Genomic DNA, 12,869 nt, shown 5'->3' with positions numbered 1-12,869 from the left:
AATATATTGCATACACCATGGACACATAGCAGCTCTATTCATATTGAGTTTTATTCAATTTCTATTACATTATTATCTATTATCATGTAACCTTATTTTCGTAACCTTAATGTTGTGATTTTTGTGAGCTCGCAGAAAAGACATTTCATTGCCAGCAACTACTGCTGCACACTGTATTGTTGTGTATTTGATAAATAAACTTTGATTTGATTTGATTTGATGAGATGAACAGTGGAAGAGTGTACAAGGCCTTCTCTCATAATCTTGTCTGCATGTGTGTCTCAGTGCCTTTCAGGGAAACCCCCACTTACACCAACCGGCGGCGAGTCACAGGAAGCGGCACCCTCTCATCCCCGCGCACCTTACTGCGCTCCGCCAGCGACAACAACATCAATGTAGAGGGCCGGCCCTCGCACTCGCCCGTCCCCTCGCTCAGGAGCTTACCCCCTCAGCTGGCCGGGCAGCAGGCCCCCGAGGTGGCCGACAGCAGCCTGCAGAGCACCGCCAGCTCCCGCAGCTCCCACTCGCGCTCGCCCTCCCTGCAATGTGTCCAGGAGGAGAAGGAGACAGAGAACCTCACCCTCAGGAGACACAGCCGGGGACGTCTCAGGTAAAGGCCTCCTTCTAATTCTCTGTCTGTTGCGCTTTTTCAAAGAAATTATACCTCCTTGTGGAAACTTTGACTGGTCATTTACAGGTCGTGGTTTTCTGGAGCCAAAAATTTATTTTGAATAACTCAGCTGTGCCAAGGCACGACAGGACCATCTTTTCCTTATTGTTGAAAATAAGGAGATTTTAAAAATTACACAGATATGAAGAACAAAAACATTGAAGGAGAACTTGTTTCTTACAGCCCTTTTTCCTGACAGAGAATTGACTGGGGAAATGGTTTTAATAAAAAGTTGTAATGCACTGTATATGGTGACCGATCTTACATACAGTACACTAAAATTTCCCATTAGATATTATAATACAGGAAATGTTCAATAAATCAAATAAGTTAATATGGAATTTCTTTGGGACTTGTAAATGAGTTATTAGCTATATAATTTGTGAATTCAAAATGCTGCTGTGAAATACCAAAGTGCTTTTTTATTCTTGTGCCACTTGAAGGTGGAATAGCTTCAATGCCAAGCTTAAAAAAAGACATGTCCTACCAAATTGTCAAGCCATTTGTTCAGTTTGGGGTTATCTGTGTGTTGGTAGCATCACTCAGGGAGATGTGTGAAGGAAACATTCTGTTAATCCAACAAACAACATGTCCCTGAAGCAGAAGATCGTGTAGGCCAGATGGGCACTACTAATAATGATCACCGTGGAAACCTTGAGAACATGCTGGCAGAAACACCTAGGAGCGATGTGCTGCAATCCAGAAAGTAGCTTTCAGTAATTGGCAATAGAGAGGCGATAGTGTTACACTCTGTATTTGTATAATGTTCTCTAATTATGTTTTGCACGTGTTTGCACATCAAAATTCTTTACATTATTACACATATTTTATGTTATTACAAATTAATCTTTTTATAGGTTGTGACTAAGAACATAATTACGTTAATTTTTTTTAAATTTCACTGCCTGATGGTGTAAGATTCCTATAATAACCTTCGTTGGTTTATAAAGATATGAATGTTAATGGAATCGTGTCATTCCATTGGCCCAGTGGCATAATAGACTCTTTTCCAAGTGGGAACCTAGACAGATACAGGAGTGACAGCATTAAATAAGAAAGCCAATGCTGGCCAAACAAAGGAGTAGTAGTAAAATTTAAACTGTTTTGTATACGCCTGCTAAAAATAGGCAGAATGGATCACACTAGGCCCCTTGCATGCAATCCATGCTGTAAAACAGAGAAATGTGTACTGTATGTGGTAGCTTCCCTTTCCAGATGAATTCAAAACTTCTAGTATGTAATCTATTGCAGAATGTATTATGGAGGGTTGTTGTTAGCATACATTTTAGATCATTTGCAGCATTTACTTACTTAGAGATGTTATTGAAATTGTTTAATGTGATGGCGTGCACAGACAAATCTCAATACAAAGGTGTCTGCAACATTTGAACAGCTACACTGTCTATTGCAAAATTTTCCAGCATGGATGCAGACATGGACCAATTAAGTTTAAGCCTGACACAAGCACTAATTCAAAAATAATCCAAATATTTTGCAGAGGAAAAAGGACTTTAGAGACATTATCTGCATATACGTACATTTCATAGAGTGACATGCAATGTTAGGTATTGGCATAGGGTTAGATATTAATAGTAGAATGAGGAAGTGGTTGCCCTAAGTTTGCAAAACTAAGTTTAAGAGAAAATGACTAAAATCCCTAACCAGTTAAACCTTGTTGCTTCTCTTCTTCTGTTGTTGGTAACTCTTGTTGGTATTATTTGTTCATTTTGGAATGAACATATCCGTACAGTAACTAAGCTACATATTCAGGGATTATGTTGCCAAGGGCAATTTGTTTCCCTGAAAAGGCACAATTGATTGTACTGTATCTTGTGACTGGACTGCTTCCTTTGTATGCAAGACACTGTTAAGACATGCTGATGCAGTGCTTAGAATTATTTTCTTATTATGAAGTGATACAGAAAGATTTGCCATTTGACTTACATTTGATATTTGTTATGCATCTTGGTTACATGTACTTTATTCTCTATTCCCTGTGTTCTCTCGATGAAAAAAATATTGTTAACAATTAGATATCTAAGACCATATTAGAGTTCTGCTTAACTTATATATTTATTTAATTGTACAAAATTAGTCTATTCATAATAAGTAAATTTTAACATATTTTGTTTTCAGCTTTGGAAAAATTACTCATAGTTCAGAATTCCTGAATAGAAACATCCACTCTAATGCTTAATCTTAATGCTCTCGTTTTACACAGTAAATTGATGAGGTCGAGTGTACCGTATAAAGCAAAACATATAAGTACATTCATTCTAATTCTTGATTATGCTAAGAATGATTACTGAATACTAACATTAGATAAATTGAGCACAAATTAATATAGTGTTTTATTAATACTGTATATGAGCATTAGATTAATGTCTTTTTGCGAAAAAAAGATTTAGTTTCAGCCTGTTGACTTTAATTCACTATCATACAATAAAAACTTAAATGAATTTCCAGTATTTAATATAATTTGAATGAGAGAATGTATGAGGCATTATTAAATCAAATTCGATATGCCATTCAGGAACTACCGAAAGTCCCAGGGGCTCAGTTGTAGTACAGTATATACTTCAATGTGGCACAAAGCAGTTCCAGAATATTGTAAAGCCTGCAGGTACAGGTAGAAGTCCAAGGGTGGAAAGCATTGAGAAAAGAGAATTCTGTATGAAGAATGTGCAATCTTTGGTTGGTGGCGGCAATATACAGTATTTGGTTCACCGTTAAGCTATCACACAAGACAATACAAAAATAAGACTGGCACTAGTTTAAAGAAGTGTGGAAAATTATTGGCATGGTACAAAATGTTTATTCTTTGTAACAGTCAGAGAAATAGGAGAGTGAGTTACCCAGACCCAAACATGCCACTCAGTGTATCTGTACAATGGAGAATATACAAACTCAACACAGATAGCACCCTAAGTCAAGAATTCAGTCCAGGGCCCCAACTCTGCTAGGTAACAATGCTAAACACTGAATTATTATCATGTTATCATTGTGTTTATATCAATGAAGCTTGCCTTTGATTAAGATTAAAAAAGAGTTCTACTTGGGTTTTTTTTTCAGGTTCATGTACAGGAGAACCTCTGTAATGTTGACGTCTCATTTCATATAATGGCTGCATTAGGTATAGACATTATGGCTCAATAAACAGTTAAGAAATACTACAAAGAGTGAAGGGACCAGATTTTTTGAAAACAGTGATACTGTTTGAGAATTCTATTAAATGAGAATTTAATAGAATTACTATATCCTGGTCTGATATCTTTCCTGTTCAGTTTTAGTTCTGTCCCCCCAGAGCTAAAAACAATTATCCAAAATTAAATCTATCGATCTGCTAAATGGCCAACCTTACAGTAAGTTTTGGTCCATGAAATTTTAAGATTGCCATTTTTTTGGCAAGTGAGTGGATCTACAGTTCACTTCTACAGTCCAGGTGCCATGAGTGCAAGCAGGACGTCTACAATCGATACACATTCTATCTGTTGAACAAAACATGAACATCCTCATTGAATAATAAAAATAAATTTACTGTAAATAATAATGTTACAATTTCACCTTACTAAAATCATATAAGATCTACATTATTTTGGAAAAGTGTGGCTTTTTATTAGCCTGTATTTCTCCTTCTTAGAATTTTTTTGTTTAGTTTTCTTCTTTTGTTGCTCATGCATTATCCCTGAATGACTTCGTGTCAGAGTTTTTCTTCACCCATTAAGTTTTATGGTGGGACATATTGTGGTGATGTGTCCTTTTCTCTTTCACAACCTGCATGTGCACTGAAGAAATGTTCTTTTCACTTCACATTTCTGTTCCAGTTTGAACTTGTCATCTGTTCCAACATCCATACTCCTGACAGCATTCAAAGCTATTAAAACCACCTTCATATGACCTGTCGCCATGTCAATGCTTTTAAAATGTTTAGCTCCCAAAGGACTTATATAATAATGATGGGATACACAGGGAATATTTGGAAGATCAGTCTTCTCTGTCAACGTTCCTCATATTTTTGTATCTACAGAGAAACACTAAATGCTTTGCAATGTAGAGGTATTTGTCATTGTCACAAGGCAGATTCAAGAGGCTTGTTGTTTAAGGACTGGCTTTTTACAACTAGGCACTACAGTATAACAAGAAAACAGTAATGTATACTATACCATGCACCTTTATTTATTGTTCTAAACACAAGTTTTGTTTCCCACATGTTGATATTTATTTACGACGTTAAAATGATTCAGATTTTTCATTAATTAATGTAGCCAACTAAAATAATAAAGCTGTAAGATAGAAAAAGGTTGACTTTTAGGCACCTGTATCATATATTTTTAAAATGAACAATTAAAAAAAAACGATGGTTTTAGAAGAGTTGACATCTGGTGTATACTTCCAATACATTTAAAAAATGCTCACCAGTGAAGCATTGCGGTGCTTCTGTGGCGTCATATTGAAATGTAACTGCAGAATTAAATCAAATCAATTTAATCACTAAATGAACTTTGCAAAAAAACAACCACTACACTGCCAATGTGCAGTAGGTTTTAGCACTTCACACCTTTTGGGTTGTTTGTAGCTGTGAACTTACTGTGTGCTTGATGTTACCTGCTACTTTTGCTTGTCTACCAATAATACAGAACTTGTCTGCTTCCTAAAAAATGAAATCTACTCCTGTAGTACTGGTACATTTGGTTTGAAAATTTGGGTTCAGAGGAAAGAATGGTACTGTATTATAAAACGAATAATAAGAAGAATTCCTTACAATTATATATTTTCTGGACACTCCACTCAAAGCACTTTACAGGTAATGGGGACTCCCCTCCACCACCACCAATGTGCAGCATCCACCTGGATGATGCGCCAGTGCGCTCACCACACATCAGCTATCAGTGGAGAGGAGAGCAGAGTGATGAAGCCAATTTCATAGATGGGGATTATTAGGAGGCCCTGATTGGTAAAGGCCAATGGGAAATTTGGCCAGGACGCTGGATTAACACCCCTACCCTTTTTGAGAAACACCTAGGGATTTTTAATGATCACAGAGAGTCAGGACCTCGGTTTTATATCTAATCCAAAGGACAGCACGTTTTTACAGTATAGTGTCCCCGTCACTATACTGCACTGGGGCATTAGGACCCACACAGACTACAGGGTGAGCCGGCCCCACTAATACCACTTCCAGCAGTGGGATGTCAGTTGTAAGTTGCAGGGTGATATAGCTGCTGACATATAAGACCCCCAACAGCAACCTGATACCCCTCAGATATACCATCTAATTACAGTATGTGTTACCAGTTTGAAGCCTTCTTTAGCTTTAGATAAATTACAACATATGACTTAAAGGTAACATGTTTAATTCAACCAAACAATAGCACACTCTAGCTAATGTGGAGAAATTTAAACAGTGTTTGTCTCACATTCCAGCCTTCTACCCTCCTACCATTATTTCTTTTCTGAAACATTTACTCTATGTGAGGATTACAAATTCCTGACTAATGACTGAGGAGGCATTGTAGTGTTTTATTGTTATTTAGGTTCTCAAAATTAAATGCGAATAAAAATGTTCGTAGACTATGTGTAAAACCAAGGCCATGATAACAATTGCCACAATTCCTCTTAAATGAGGGCAACAGCATGTGAACATAATGTAAAATAAGAATTTAATTTATTTGAAATTCAAATTTAATAGCCCCTTTTTCAGCCATATACTGCATTAATGAGGGTCACAAAGGCTGTTACACGGTGGAATAGAATTTGTAAAGGACAATATTTTTCAACGAACAGTCATGTGTCTGATGTGATTAACCGAGTCCCAGGTGCTGTGGTTCCTGTGACTTTATTGCAAAGCCTAAAGGGAAAATAATTATTTAATGTTTGACAAGCAGATTGCATTTGGGATGTGGTGCAGTAATTTTTCTCTTTTCTCAATGCACCTGTGTCATTGAAGTTCATCCTTCAAATGGAGTACAGAGTCTTCAGCCTTTCTCGTTGAAATATAACACAAATTTGTCAAATCAAGCCCTTCTGTCCTTTCCTAGCTGATTTGCATGAGGTTGTTCTGCCCTATCTCATCAAGTAAATGCCCTTTTCTTGATGGTCTTAAGGTACTGTATTTATAGCTCACTTTTCACAAAGGTTGTTCAACATCCTGTAATTCATATTGAGATACAGTATACTGGGTACTGTATGTAATTAAAAGAGCATAGTGCAGTACTGTACAGAAGTTTGATTATTTAAAAGTGTTTAACAATTAGAAAATAGAATCCTTCATCAGATGTATGCAAAGAAATGCATTTTGAACCTTGTGTACTACCAAAAAACATTTCATCTGAAGTAATTTTGTACACCACAGTTCAACCCCCTCTAAAAACTTTAACATTAGAAAACGATATATTATACAGGACCCATTCTGTGGAGAGTAGTGGAGCTGGCCCCAATATCCTGAGGACTTTATTGGACCAGCCCCTTTTCTCCATGTGAGTTGCTAAGGGGAATAAAGGATATTCTAAATGCTTTCACATGAGGCATGATTTTTATGCACATGTCTCTAATGCATCAATGAACATAACTGCAGACTTGGCAAATACTGTATTTTAATTCATATGGCCTCAGGGTTCTGCGGCCATTGGTACATGAAAACACAAACTATCAGCACATTTCAGAAAGCAAGAAGCTACTGAACCAAACAGACAGATGGCAGATGGCACTGAGCGGTTCAATATCTCCATGGACATCTGTGAACTTCTAGTGGAACTGATGCCATAATGTGTTACAGCTGTAGTAATCAATAGAGGTGGACTGACCAACACATTTTCTCAATTTTAATTATTAAATATCTAAAAGACTGGAAACAGGAGGCCATTCAACATATCAAACTTGTTTGGTTGCCAGCAGCTAAGTGATCTGAGGACCTTATCTTGTCATTTCTTGAAAGAAGCCGATATGCAGTATTTGCTTCAAAATGCAGGAAAGTTATTTTATTTTTGTGTAAAAGTTCCTTCAGTTGTGTCCTTTCTATTTGTGCCCTCTGGTTCATGTTTCAATGCTGATTCTGAAGTCCGTTAGGCTGACTTTGTCAGTGCCTTTGAAGTTTTTCCCTACTTGAATCAGCTCCTGTTATAGTTTTCTCTGTTTTAATACTAAAACGATTCTGTTCTTTTAGCCTGTATTGGCTGTTATTGGTTCCCCACATTGTATGGAAGATCAAAATGTGTCACCATAGACACCAAAGTCTTTTTTATAGATGGTGTATTTAAACTTAGTTGTTTCCTGTTTGTATGTATCCACATTAAACCATCTTCTACTGTAGGCGTTTAGTCAGTCATAGGTAACATTTAACTGTTAACATTTATCAATGCCTTATTTTATAATAAACAAATAAACTGAATTTCTTTCTATTAATAGTAAGAACCAGTCCATATTCTGCAAGCAGTATGTCATGTTTCAATCAAAAACTCCACCTTATTTTTTTACTCCTGTTATTTTCACAGCAATGTACCTTTTTCAGTACATTTCTGTTTTTTTTGTTACTGCAGATGATGAGGTACAATGATGTCTAGTACTAGCTTAATTTGTACTACTGGTATTTGGCATTTGTGTTGGCTTCTTCAGGTCTTATGTTTTCAGTAGAAAAATGTAAATGTTTTACATTTTTAAGCATTCCTTTAACTCATGCTGTATTTCAAAATTAAAACTATGTATTACACATTTACAACAAAGAGATGAATTAGTAATAAATTGCTTTATTTGTATTGTAATTTAAACATTTAAGTGGCAAAGGTCATACAGTGTTGGGTATTCTACATTACTTTGCAAAGTATTCACACTATTCGAATGATGTCAATTTTGTTACTGTATATTATGAATGATGAATACACATTTTTGAAAGTAAATTTCAGTACTTAGTGGAAGCATCTATGACAGAAAGTATACTTTTCCCACATTTTTTTTTGCAAATCTTCTCAAGATCTCTCAGGTTGGTTAAGAATTGAGGGACGGCAATTTTCAAATCTTGCAGCTAATTATTTTGTCAGATTCAACTCAGGACTGGGCTACTTAAGAATATTATTTTCATTCTTTCTAAGCCACTCCAGTGTAGCTTTGATCTTGTTCGTTATGCTATTCTGTTGTCTTAAGCTGAATTTCTGCCATAATTTTAGGGCTTTAGAAGACTGAAGAAGGAGTACTGCTACGATTTGCCTATACTTTGCTCTATCCATGAAAAATGAACTCTGTAGCTCTTTGAAAGTTGCCTTTGGGCTCATAACGGCATTACTAACCAGTTCCCTCTTTGTTCAGTGTCGGGGAACATCCTGATCTATGCAGTCTCTATGTGGTACAATATACAGTACCTTCCACTTCTTAATGACCAACTACATCATGCTCAAAGGGACATTCATCATCTTTGATATTTTTGTATCCTTTTCCTGATCTGTGCCTTTCTATACCTTTTGTTGCTGAGATGTTTTGAAAGATCCTCGGTCTTCAAGGATGAATCTTTGCTTAAAATTCACTACCTGATTATGAGATCTCATACAGACAAGTGCAGATATTCTGAAATCAGGTGAACCTCTGTTCTTGCACTCAGACAGAATCTAACTGTCATTTTGCGCTCCTGAGCTAATTTCGGTTTGTTACAGAAAAGGAAGTGAATACTTATGCAATTAGCATTTTAGTTTGTTATTTTTCTTTGTAGGTTTGGTGACATTTAACTAATTTATCTATTAAAGTGTTTAGTTAGTGTCACGCCCGACATCCCTACCTAGAGGGCGCTCCACTGCTCTCATTATTGTCCATGTGATTAAGCTCTCCAGGTGTACCCTTTTAGCGTTATTATTTAAAGACCAGCTCCTCCAGTCCTCGGGGCTCATCATTAGGGTAAGATGTCGCGAGGCCCGCCTAGCACCAGGAAACCCTATGTCCGTCTCCTGAGGGCATTGGCCTCATCCCCGACACCTCCCGCTTCCTGAGCCCGGGGTCTGGAGGATCTCGCCCCGTCACCCTTGGACCTCCATGTTTTGTTTGTCCGTGTGCTCCCCCCTCCCGGGGATTTTAACTTTGTCGCGTCCCAGGATGGATTCCTTGTTGATGAACTCTTGGACTGTGCTTTGACCTGCCCTTGGACCCGTTTGGATTTCGATGCCGTTTTGTCTTCCCCGTTCACTGTCTCACGGATTGTCACTATTATTTTGTGCACTATTAAACCCCTGTGTGTTCCCTTTTACCACCGCTCCTGTTTTCTCCAGCTCTTACCGCATCGCATAGGGTCTTCTACAAGATCTGACACGGATTTCAGTCCGTGTTCGTGACAGTTAGAGGATTAAAGTCATATGGGCTGAGTATATATTGGTGCACTAAGAAAAAAATTAAACTATTTATTTGTATATGGTATAGTATTACCTCCTGTTCTGTCCAGTTCAGCAGATATCAGCATCCCATGTTTGAAATTTGTTCACGTTTCCCTGCATAAGGTGAACAAACTAAAAGGACCCCAATTAATATATACTGTAATAAAATGATGAAAGACTTCAGATTTTCATATATAATATCATGATTTTATATTTTAATTTCCATGAATACACACGCATCCTGAGCTTCAAGAGTATCATTTACAATTTTTGCAGCATCCTGCTGCCAATCCACTCTCATGTTCAAAAGAGACAATGCTTTATTTGCACATTTGAATTCCCATTTATTACAGGCTAAGGACCCTCTTATCAAATGGCATAAAAAACTGACCCTGGAATCTGCTTTTCTTTGCCATCTGCACGGGTTGTTGTGGGCAGTTGCTGAAATGGCTTAAAATTCTTCTGTATCTCCCTGGAGCAGCTGGGCAGTTTACTAAATATCCAGGTGTTCTGGCAAATTCTCAACTTGGGTTATTGTTCATAACATTTTTTGAAGATGTGTAGCTCCTTTAAGAAATACTGAAATGCAATCCATTTGTACGTGTGTTGTAGGCGCATATGCAGAGCATTTCTCTAATTCAGAATATCATTGTATCATTTATGTTCTCTGTCTGTTTACTTTAGCTCATTGATGTTTAGTGTTTAAAGACTGGTGGTGGGGTTTCATAGAGAGAGCACAGAACCCATTAAGCACATTTTCAAATTCAGCATTCTTGGTTTTCATGTTCTTTGACTATGCCTGTGGATATAATTAAAAGTGCTTGCGATTGGCAGGTCGCCCAAATGACCTTTGCCTGTTTCTTCTCATGGCATCCTAATGGGCAGAGGAACAGAAGACTGCAGGCTTGAGATCTCCTGCAACAAGCTGTGACCAACTGTCCTGTTTGTATTGGAACCAGGGGAGTGTGAAATTAGCTCTGTTGGTGATTTCTGGTGCTTGCTCTATAACTTCCTGCCTGTGTCATGCATGAGGGAATTTCAGTATGTTAACAGGTTTCCAGATTCCATTCTGGGGAAGGGAATCTGTGTAAGCAGAAAGCAGGCTGTCTTTGGAATGCAGCCCCATGTTTATTAAAATTAGGATTTATGGATAAAAAAATCAATTGACTTTTTTCACTCTTATCCAATTCTAATGTGAAGCTATTGCTCATTTAGGTCTATACATTTGGGTTCCAGAAGTTACATTTTGTAAAAATACAGAATGCATAATGCTACCAGAAAACAGAGAAGGATGTAATAGTACTGTAAATAACTGTATAATACTGTATACTGTAAAAAAGTACTGGAGAAGTAAACTTTTAACTATTCATATAGGAAGTACTCTGGTTAAACATAAAGTGCTGAGCTTTACATTTTAGCAGGTGTTTAAGGATAGTCAAGTTCCGACACTAATAAATAAACAGAGGGTGCAAGTACACTCAAAACTAATCAGGAAATCAGGTCCTTATACCAGCTTCCGCAGCAAGTATATTTATAATATTGTGGAAAGACATTATCTTTTTCTGATAATGAGGAAAAGGATAGCATGGACACTTCGCACCTTTTTTCCCAGCACAGCCTGGTTTCTTAGCAGATACACATGGATTATTGTTTAAAAAAATATGTATGATAAGTATGGGTATAGCAGGCCTAGCCTTTTACAAAACCAAGACTTTTTAGTGTACAAACAGACCCTAAAATTGTCCCAGTAAAAGAACAATTTAAATACTCTGTACTAACAAACAAACTTAAATTGAACAAAGAGGTTTCTCTTTCATAAGATCACATCTCTTTTCTCTAAATTTAAAGTCAGTATCTTCAGATCTCAATTACCTGGTCAGTTTTCTCACTGTTTGAAAAACACCCAGAACACTGGAAGTGTAGCCTTTAAAAGACTGTGCCCATTGATGATAATTCTGCTTTCAATGTCAGGGTTAAAAAGAAAGTGACGTTAGCCAAACCTCTGCTATACTCAATTAATTTTCTGAACCTGTCATTCATCTCTTGGGACAGTGATTTCCTTACCGCATTAGGGCATCTTTTCTGCAAGTCTCTTATTCATTAATCTGCCTAATTGTACCCTCCATTCAAAGAAGGATTTACTGTATGTGTCCAGCTGTACCATCACTTCTACTTGTTCTGTCTAGGCCTGACTGAAAACTAACCTGTAATTGATTTGAGTGGTAAACTAGTTAGTTATAAACTGACCCATACACAGTACTTACCGTAATACCTCTGTGTATGGAGCTGTATTCTCCAATAAAAAACATTTCTCCCAATAATTACAAAATGATCGCCATGTACTGTGTGAAAGCTAAGAGGAAGTGTCTTCAGCTTGAGTAAAAGAAATGTCACCTTTTTTTACCTCAGACATTCATTCACAACAAACTTGCTATTTCACGTTCACAGTTTTAGAGGAAATTAGCAGTTTAACACATGGAAATCTAAGCATTTTCCATATGTATTTTCCTAAGAACACATTTATAAAGATGATGTACAATTATGAATGTTATGATGATCTCAATATGTCAGTGTATGGCTAAAGGTCATTTCAATTAATCTCTCAAGGGGACCCAAACCAACAAGGCAGCAAGGAGACAAAATTTGAGTTTGGGCCCACAGTGGCAGTTTAAGCAAGTATCAGCAGCTTAACAGGCTCCTGTGAGACTGAACATCTTGGAATAATATTTCAACTTTCAGGAGTTATAATGTGAATAAAGAAGTTTTATACTCAGAGATCTATTGGCTCAATGTCTATGATGAGAAGACGGAGTTGGACTGGGTGGACATTGGTCCAACATGGCAGACGTGTG

The 12,869-nt window shown here is 37.1% G+C and overlaps 1 protein-coding gene across 1 annotated transcript in view; it reads left to right on the top strand.

The window, feature by feature from the left end:
- Positions 1–12,869, top strand: part of shank3a (SH3 and multiple ankyrin repeat domains 3a) — a 476,554-nt gene that overhangs the window by 226,849 nt on the left and 236,836 nt on the right. Inside the window, exons 10-11 of the mRNA XM_088922585.1 lie at positions 286–610; positions 12,757–12,848. Coding sequence (XP_088778711.1) covers positions 286–610; positions 12,757–12,848 — 417 coding nt within the window. The remainder of the gene's footprint in view (positions 1–285; positions 611–12,756; positions 12,849–12,869) is intronic.

This window comes from Atractosteus spatula, chromosome 8, assembly GCF_055471065.1.
Source record: "Atractosteus spatula isolate fAtrSpa1 chromosome 8, fAtrSpa1.hap1, whole genome shotgun sequence".
In the NCBI taxonomy this organism is placed as follows: Eukaryota; Metazoa; Chordata; class Actinopteri; order Semionotiformes; family Lepisosteidae; genus Atractosteus; species Atractosteus spatula.
The sequence above is the reverse complement of the archived record's forward strand: the minus strand, read 5'-3'. Positions and strand labels throughout refer to the sequence as shown.